This window comes from Homalodisca vitripennis, chromosome 4, assembly GCF_021130785.1.
Source record: "Homalodisca vitripennis isolate AUS2020 chromosome 4, UT_GWSS_2.1, whole genome shotgun sequence".
Lineage (NCBI taxonomy): Eukaryota > Metazoa > Arthropoda > Insecta > Hemiptera > Cicadellidae > Homalodisca > Homalodisca vitripennis.
In genome coordinates this window covers 116,940,755-116,950,726 of record NC_060210.1, presented here as the reverse complement: position 1 = coordinate 116,950,726, position 9,972 = coordinate 116,940,755, and the positions used below count along the sequence as shown (strand labels likewise).

Sequence of the window (9,972 nt, the reverse complement as noted above, 5' to 3'; positions counted from 1 at the left end):
GACATCCCCCATAAAAACCAATAAGCATCTCATCTATTGTATAATTAGGTACAGGATCGTATGCACCCATACATTGGCGTAAAGTCTTCAAATATTTGTCTTATAGAGACTAATTTGTCAATTTTTTTCCCTCCTGCCTGTCAAATTGTAAAAGAAGCTAGAACCTGTTTGTAGACATGACCAGTCTAAAGATTGGAGGAGAAAGCATGCTTTTCTTCAAAAGGTCAGACAATCCCACTATCACTGATATCAAAATTTGACTTGCAATCACCATCTAATAACGAAGCAACAGAATTCCATAGTTTTACTGGGTGTTCCATACGATCAATCTCGCAACCAAACAACACGCCTAACCTCGAATACAGCAGGTGACAAACTAAAATAATGAAATGATCCAACAAGCAGGTGGTAAATTCAGTGTTGCAGTAACAGAACTAAATAACATGTATTATCTTCTTAGTAAAGACCATGACGACGATATCAGTCTTATACTTTCAAAATTAGAATGGCCTATAACAATAGACCACGCAACCAGCTCTTGACTCTGCTTTCAGTCCAGGACTGCTCAACAGATAACAAGTGCATGTGTCTTCTCCAATGAGTTAATATTTTGTAACAAACAATAAATCAAATGTACATTGGATCGTCAGTGATGAACAGTCTAAGACTTTGGATCTAATCCGAAGCTAGAGATAGTGTAACTTCAAATCCTGACACTGACTAGCACTTTTTATCAGTAACTTCGACCTGGTATTGTACATATTTTTATTTTGACAAGATCCTCGCATGGGTAAATGATCCTTGATGGTGAGCAGAATAAGGCTAAAAAGGTGACCAGTTTCTTTTTTTTTATTATAGGAGCTGAGCACTAGTTATCGTTTCAGTCTAGAGATGGGCTGACCGAGTCTGGATGACCCCTAATGGACAAAGACTACTTTCTCAGGGATGGCACAGTCTCTTATCTTTCAACACTGATGTGAAGATCCGAGTTCATATCTTCAGCGGCCTACCCGAGGTGGCTCAGCTTTTACAGAACCCCAGGATCTAGCACTAGGCTAGTGCCCTGAAGGTATACTATGCAGGTGATTGGTCTTCGGTGCCTCCCAACAGTGGGAAAAGGCATGGCATGACTGGTATTGACCAAGTCTGTCTGGAATCAACTGGTGTCTTCCAATCCCACGGTTTGAAGCGACTTAGGCCTAAGGGATGCATGGTCTCAGATTGGGGTGTCCTGCACAGAGTCCTTGGAAATTGGGCATTCCAAAACATAAATAGCCTTACCTGGTTAAGCGTGCCTCACACCAGGTGGGCTTGTTACTTCCCTGGTACTTTTATGGAATCAGAAAATACAAAACCAACCCAAGATGTGTCCGACAATCTGGCTTTGGACGTTTCTGCTTGTTCATCACAGTCAACCACCACAGACGAAGACATGGCAGTTGGTGGTGCTAATATAGAGTGCCAAATCCATGGACGCAAAGTCCGAGGTATATGAATGACTGGATTACATCCTTAAGTCGTCATTTAAACTGCGTAAGCAGATGGTGAAGGAGCAAAAAAGATGGCTCTTAGCTTCCAGATACTGAATGGTGGAAGGCAAGAAATTTCTCAATGAGAGAAAATAAGCCCAGAAGGTGAGGGATACAGCACAATGTGTAATTGTATTTGCTAACTCAACTCGAGCTGGGAAGAAAGTATGCTCTTCGGCGGGGAAGTCTGTCAGAGGCATCTAAGGATGCCTTAAGAACAAACATGTTGTCAAACTATCTCCCTAACAAAAGTAAAATCTGATAAAATGGGGAATTCAGGGAGATTTTGATGTGGCACAAAATGGTATTGGTCCCTGAAAACTATTGAGACAGAACAAGGCTTTAGAGCTGCGAGGGCGTGCCTTCAAAGAGAATTTCTCTGTAGCAGATTCATGTCTGTACTTTAGGTGAGGGAGGTGTGTGTGATTTTTGGGAATTACAGGAACATTTTAATATCCACAATCTTCCTCAGGGTCGGCGGTCCTCTTGCTGGAAATTATCCTGTGACCCTCTTGAAATCTATAGCCACACAGAATGTTGCAATTTCTGTATTGGACTGAAACGTTGTTGAAGATGTTATATAGGGTTGCGTGCATATCAGGTTTGAATGTCTTGTTAACTCATCTCTACAACCAGAACAGTATGCCTATCCATCTGGAAAGAGCACAACACAGGCCCTCAGTAGCTTGTTTTCCAGTATTGAGAGGTCTTTGGTGGAAAATGAGGCAATTCTCTGTGTATAGAGGGTGCTTTTAATAACACCTCTATAGATTCAATTTACAACGTGGCACATGCAGGGAGGGCACACCTGCCCACTCTTTGTTGGTTCAATAATCTGGTTAGCTAATATCACTGAGCTACAATTGCAAGTCCAGGCCATTGACCTTGACTGGGTACAGATTGCCAATATTTTGAAAATTCAAAAGTGTGGTGATTGACATGGCAGGGAGACAGCTTTTACCTGTAAACACTTGAACATGGGTGCATCTTTGCTTCACTGTACAACACTTTGTCCCTTTGACTGGAGATGCAATTTTAGTCGTACAGTTAATTAGATTTTATATAATGTAAATTTCACAACCTAGTCAGCCAGTGCAATTTAATATTATTTTTTTATCCAATGTTCCGGAACTAAATTATCGGCGGAATAACTACCTAATTGGCATGCGTATGAATATTTTATTCTAACCCTTTGTAGCAGCCCAACTACGTGACCGATTAGACCTCACGCGCCTTGTCCACGGATCTCACGAATTATTTGAGTAGATGGCTACCAGTTTCATAACTTCTAATCCTCTTCTAGTAATCACCGACTAGAAATAACTGTTCCTAGACTACTGCTTCAATGTCTCGAGCCAAGACGCCGACACCCGGGTTGTGAGTCTACACATTACGAAGGGAAGTAAAATCTTAATGTTTTATAAAGTAAAACGTCGTAGGCCTAATTCCATAGAACATTGGATATTTTAGGCCCACCTATCAGATATACGTTTTTAGTTCTTGTACTTTAATTGGCAGCAACGTGGCAAGGCATACATTTAATTTACCATCTAAAAGTGGTGCTTGTAAGTTTCACGGATTAAATTGAACTTATAAGTAAACTTTGCTATTCGAGTATTTATTACTACAACCTCAGAAGTCACCACCCCCATGTGTTATCGTCATTCGGTACAAGCTTACTATTATGTCTGTAAGTAGTGGGCAATCATCTTTGCTTAGCCGAAAACCACATTCTATTTGTTTACTTTTATGTAGTGGTGTATTCTTTGCTAATTCATATGGCACACACTATGTGTTCAATTATTATTAGTAAGTTTATTCAAGAATAGGTACTAGGTTTGAAACCCTTTGCACTTCACTGTAATATACATGACAGATAAAAAATATAAAAACTGTGGAAATCCATCACCACATGCAATGTGTGCTTATAGAGTGTCATGTTGTGTACCAACATAAATGCGAAAATGGATTTTTGGGTTATTAGAACCAGACAGAGGTCACTGACGGAAGACTATGCGCAAAGAAGTGTATCTGTATTTTAAATACTAAAGGACGCACAACAAAAACTAGGTTAGAAATAACTGTTTTTATCCGAATTTCCACTGCAACAAAATGACGTTTATTAAAACAGTTACTTTTGTAACACTACTTTTTTCCCTCTGAAATTTGTGTATTTCTTTATTCACAAGATGGGAGCTGGAGGTATTATTTAAATACTTTATTTTTCTCGATAAAAGTACGGAGTCACTAAATAGCCAAAATTTTCTTTTTCTTTTGGGTAATGCTGATATCATTCGATTTACAAAATATCCACTTGTAATTTTACTTATTCTGTACCGTAGTATAAATTATGATTCAGTTAAGGGACAGTGAAAATGTATGTAGAGGAAATAAATCAGCCATATTAGTTAAATAATTGTTTAATGACAATAGTTCATTATTAATGTAGTAGTGAACACATGGCACATTATGTACACACTTATGTTACGGACCAAATCATCATCAACAACGTTTTCGCATACAAAAATATTTAAAATTAAGGCTATACAAATTAAAACATTAATATTTCATACAATGTTAGTATTTTTTCTATAGTAAAATAAACATTACTTACTTTAATGCCATCAATTAATAAATAGTTGTGTTTAAAAATAACAAAGTTAATTATGAATAGAGTTCATATGTTCTCTGTAACGTTACGTAATTAATTGGTTAAACAAGGCAATGTTTATTTAGTACCTATTGCCATGGGTGCCACCAAAAAATTTGTAGGGAGGGAGCAAAAACTAACAATGGGGAGTGGAGGGCTTTATTAAATATATAAGGCAATATCTAATTATATTGTCTTCAAGATCAAATAATCAACCTGCTGTTAAAATATTAATTTTATGAATATACTTTGGGTCCAGTAACCAATTTTTATATTTTCCACTTCCAGGGGGGTTGCACGCCCCCCCCCCTTGCCTCTATATGGTGGCGCCCATGCCTATTTTGTCCCTTCATGGGATTGATGTAGGTTAGGCTCTGAAATGTGTGTCACACACACATGGGGGGTTTACATGGGTTATGACTCAAGTATAGTTTCTACAAGCACAACAGAACTAAAACAATGCATATAAATAGAACTTACTTAGTACAATATTGGGCATTTGTTTGTTAAAATCCACTATAACTTACTCTCCAAATAAATTTTATTGGAAAAAACTTAATTGAAATAATTAGGAATTAGTATATACATTTTACTGTTTCTAAATGAAAATAAGACTAATTGAGCCACATTTTTTTTAATTGAAAAATTTAATTTAATGGACACTTGGAACATAATGGACTCTTGGCCATTTATTAATTATATTGAAAATTATTACTAATTTTGAAGCTTTCAAAATGAATTACTTGTTTATATTATTAAAGAATTCAATAAGGGCAGATAGGCCTAAAATTGAATATCGACTAATTTTATTTACATGTATTAATTTTAAAATATTTGTATTGCAACTTATTATTTTTGGTTCATTATTATTAATAGATGAGAATGATCTGTTCAGACTTTAACATACAAAGAGAAGACAATCTTTATAAAACATAAATAAAATAGAAGAAACATTTCTTAGAAAGAGAATTAATTGGAAGACACAAAGAAAGACTAAGAGATGAGAAATAACAATGAGAAAAGTGAAAAAATAAGTATTATAACATAAAATACAAGTAGATCTAAATTTACTAAACATTTGAATAAAACATATGATACATAAGAATGTAAGTACCATGTAGCAAATAATTTCACCAGACAGTAATAACATTACAATTAAAAACAGCTACACCTTTATAAAATAACAATTTGGAATTGTCACACCAATTTATTTGTATGTTTAAAATATTGCAAAAACTCATATGTTATTACATTTGTGCTTTTGTTTGTATACTTAAAACTACAGGATACATAACAATCAACACGATTTTATTGTTAACAGTAAATATGAGAGGAATAAAAAGTAATTTACAGAGTAACAATAATAACAATGCTGAAAATTAATTTTTTTTTAGTATAATGCAAACATAAAATAATTTATCAGTGAAGTTGCTTTAGTTAAAAAAAAATAATATACTAAAATCCACATTTTTACCTTATATCTCAATTTAATTTGTACACAAACCGTAAAAATGTATGAGTTGAATTTTCCGTATTTTACAACTCTAAACAAATTAATATATTAAAAAATAATACACAACAGCTTCCCAGTCAAAGGCACTTACATTTGAAAGCTACAACTCTAATTACAAACAGCAGCAACTCCGTTTTTTTGAAAATCTAAACATTTCAATCCACAAAACGATAGAAACTTAGCAACGTGATAATATTGTCACTACCTAGTACATTCAAAGTGACTCTAAAACGATGACATAATTTATTTCATTAGGAACATTAGGTAGGTAATGGTTACGGACAAGAATAAAATTATTTCCACTGAAAATGTAGTAGTTTGATGCGTGAAATCAACCAACATATTAATGTGGATGTCTGAGAAGAAAACGGTAAATGGGACCCATTCTTTTTGATAAAAGTACTAGAAAAGGGATTTTATAATGTGTCCTGAATACAAGTGCTGTTTTTACTCTAATGCCATTACAGTACCATATACCTGTCATTCTGTGTGTCCAATATCTCTTCACCAACATTTAAGGAGTGATTTTTTTCTGTATCCCATGTTCATTAACAGTGTGTAAAACAATTAACGAACCTGCTGACTGTGAAACAGTTTGACCGTTAGATCGCAAAAAATACTGTACATTGTCACAAACAGGATGTTTCATTGAGGAAGGTTTGGATAATGGGTCACCTACTATTATTGAAGACGTATGAATGATAGAAACTATACTGAAAAACAGTTAAGATAAGATCTTTCACTCATTAAACCGTTTTGGTACTTTTTACTGTATTTACTTTCAGGACACAGCTGTCCTGTAATTATGCTGATAACAAAGTTCTTAATTTGTGTAAAACAAGTGACAAGATAAACTTTGTATGAAGTATACAGTGATCCAACTAATCTAAGCGATCTGTTATTTGGAAGATATTTGTTGGGCATTGATTTGTGATTACCTGTGTGCATGTTCAGCCAACATGATAAGTACCACAGAAATCAGAATGGGGTTTAATATTTGGAGCTCGTTCAGTATGAGAGCATTGTGGCATATGACAGACCAAAATATAGGTGGTTTGAAACCCACATAAAATTGTAGGTCCCTCAGTTCCCTGTCACTAAGCTATTAACCCTTTTAGTGCTGCAGCATCACTGCACAAGACGATTTCTACTTCAACTATTTATAAAAAAAAACAAATTTACCAATTTCTAAATAAATGTCACCAGATATGTTCCATTAACATGTCTTGTGAGAAGTCTCTTATCATTGCCCTATGAATATTTCATACGATTTTAAATCATACATGAGGTCTTGTGCACGTCTACTTATTACTATGTAAAAGATAATCCCGTAGTGACATTATTTTGTACAACTATTTGTAACATTTCTCACTGCTTTTTCTAACCGTACTATATCCTGCTTAGGAAAATCTCAAAAAGTTATTTATGTCCTTAAATTTTTAATCTGTCTCTATTTTATGTAATAAATTCAAATGATTCACAACTTTTCTGAGCTCATAAAATACAGTAATAATAATACAATATAACAATTACAATATAATTTTATGTAATGAACATTTATGTTTCACATAAATGACTGCTTAAAAAATAAATAATTGTTTTATAGTTATCAATTGTTATGTTGCTAGGTACAGGAATTTTATTGCTAATTTATAAATGCTATTATCATGATGAATGCTGTTGTCTTATATCTGGATGTTTTTTCCTTTTCAACTTAAATTTGTAGTGATTTAATTAATTATTTTTATATTTATTTTTTGTAATTCAAAATATTTTTCTTGAAATACAACACTGTACATAACAAAAAATGAATTTAAAAATAAACAACTGTTTGAAACAGTTTTCACTATAATTTTTACCGTTATGTGAAGTTGGCCATCATTTTGTGCGTATGACTAGCTACAGCACCAAAAGGGTGAATATCGAACGATCAGTAAATCTTAATTATTAATACTACACAGTGCACTCACACTCATTCACTCACCATTCATTTCACATTCCTAACTGATAACAGATTTCTTACAAAAAAAAATATTTGTTTGCTAAAGTCACTTAAAAAAAGTAGGTAAAAATATACAGGGGGAGGGTACAATAAGCAGAGCCACTACTATAATGCATTGTGATGAAATATACAACATGGAACTTCCTTTTGTAATAATTTACCACAACTAGAAATTCGGTTTACTCATACTCCTATGTACACAAGATTAAATTTTAATACACTCTTTAAGGTGCTAAGTATGGATAACAATAAAAATTATAAATCTAACTACAATTTTGATTTTTTTAAGTAGTTATAAAGACATTTTTAAGGTCTTACACATTGCATGACATAATTTAAATTTGATTATTAAACAATTTTGATAACTTTGTGGGCTGTTTTTTTCAACCTCTAACAGTTTTAGTTGAACTACAGATAAGGGAAGCTAGGTGTGGTTCATTGAGCACTGTGTGCCTCCCCCCCCCCCCATACTTCAGTCATAGTCGAGGATACTGGAAAATTGCCATTATGACTGATTCTACCACTGAGAATGTGAGTTGTGAGATCTGATACATTTTCTACTAATGGAGGGATGCAGCGATGTTGATAACCACCACAGAATACAGTAGGTATACAGAAAAAATGTTTTATGGCACACAACAGAAATGATGTTGAAAATTTTCAAAAAAAGGTGTTTAAGTAGGTGGGCAAAGATGTAATTTTACTACTTTTTGAGGCCAGGTTGGTTTGTGGTAATCTTTTTTCAAGAGGGATTTAAACATTATTTTTTCATATGACAAAGTTTTGTTCGTTTTGGTGATTACTGTATGTAATTAATCATAATTTTCTTGTGTACATAATTTTTACTATAGTCCATCAGAGGTTGTAAAAAAACAGTCATCGCATAAAAAAACACAAAGCTGACAATGAGATATACAAAAATGGAACATAAATTTTGTATATATCAAGAACACAAACCAATGAATTACTGCAATCTATAATGAGAACAATAAAGTCATGACATTAACAGAAGTTGACTTATACACTGGTGAGTCACACGGTCTATTGCACAATAACAAGCTTTTATTGGATCAAAGACAATTCAGCCTGATTCCCACACAATAATATCCTGCGATGAGACTAAATAAATTTTCTAAAGTAACGTGAATTTATTACTATTTACACATGCTACCGTATCTTGTATAGTAAGATATTTGCAGTTGGTTTAAAACACAAATAATTATGCTCCATGTAATAGCTTTAATTAAAATAAATTTTTAAATAAATAAGTTTAGGCCTTTTGAGCCGCTACAGTGCTAAGCTTAAAAAAAATATTGTTGTTTTGTTTTTAAAAACTTTGTATGATTTATTAAAACAGTTTTGCTTTAAAGAAATTATATTAAAGTTAACAAAGTCTTATCATCGTACAAAATTATAATTAAAAGATGTTTCTAATAAAAGAAAATTATAGATTTTAATTATTTTGTTAATTTTAATATTTGGTAAGGCATTTAGATTGCATAAATGTATGCAAACACGTACTCCAAAAACTCTAATAGTACTACACTTTTTAACAAATGCCAACAAAAAACAGATTAGGTTTGTTTTAAAAATATAGTGCTGTCAAAAAAAATTCCAGCACCCAAGTGATGTTGAGTTTATATTACAAGATATACCAACATCAATTTGGTAAATAAAACAAGCCACCGACCGGCGGTGGAATTGGGTTACCTAGACAGTTACGAGTACAACGACGTTACTAATATTCAATTCTTGGTCAAGGTTATTTTAGAAGAACACGTACGGGAGCGAAGGAGTTACTTTGTGCACTTGAATTAAAGCATGCAGCATTTCTTCTTGCGATTTTCATAGTTCTGTTTCAAGGGTGGTCGCTCGGAGAGCTGGAACTTGCGCACGATCCTGACGAGTTCATGGAAAGCTTGGTCGACGTTCATCCGCAACTTAGCGCTGCACTCTATGTACGGGATCTTCAACTGCCGCGAGAGGTTCTGGGCTTCTTGTACTGATACCTACAACACCATGTATCATCAGAGTATATATAGACTGTATAGATTGCCGCAAAACCCACACAAAAAAAGACAAAATTAAGGCTTTAGCCTTTTGAACATGAAATTAGGTAATGGAATAAAAAGAAAGGTAGGGCATACCTCTATGCATCATTATCAAAAATTTGCCTTAGCAGAATGACACTCAGCATCATTTACCACAACTCATCAGCTTGTAATATTTGTTTCTTATAGACGGAACTTGAACAAAGCATTACCAGAAATAATTTAAC

General features: G+C 33.7%; 1 protein-coding gene across 1 annotated transcript in view; it reads right to left on the bottom strand.

Moving 5' to 3' along the window:
* Positions 1 to 3,933: 3,933 nt before the first annotated feature.
* Positions 3,934 to 9,972, bottom strand: part of LOC124359985 (ras-like protein 2) — a 42,540-nt gene continuing 36,501 nt past the window's right edge. Inside the window, exon 4 of the mRNA XM_046813199.1 lies at positions 3,934 to 9,703. Within this exon, the coding sequence (XP_046669155.1) occupies positions 9,509 to 9,703 (195 nt within the window). The 3' untranslated portion in view covers positions 3,934 to 9,508. The remainder of the gene's footprint in view (positions 9,704 to 9,972) is intronic.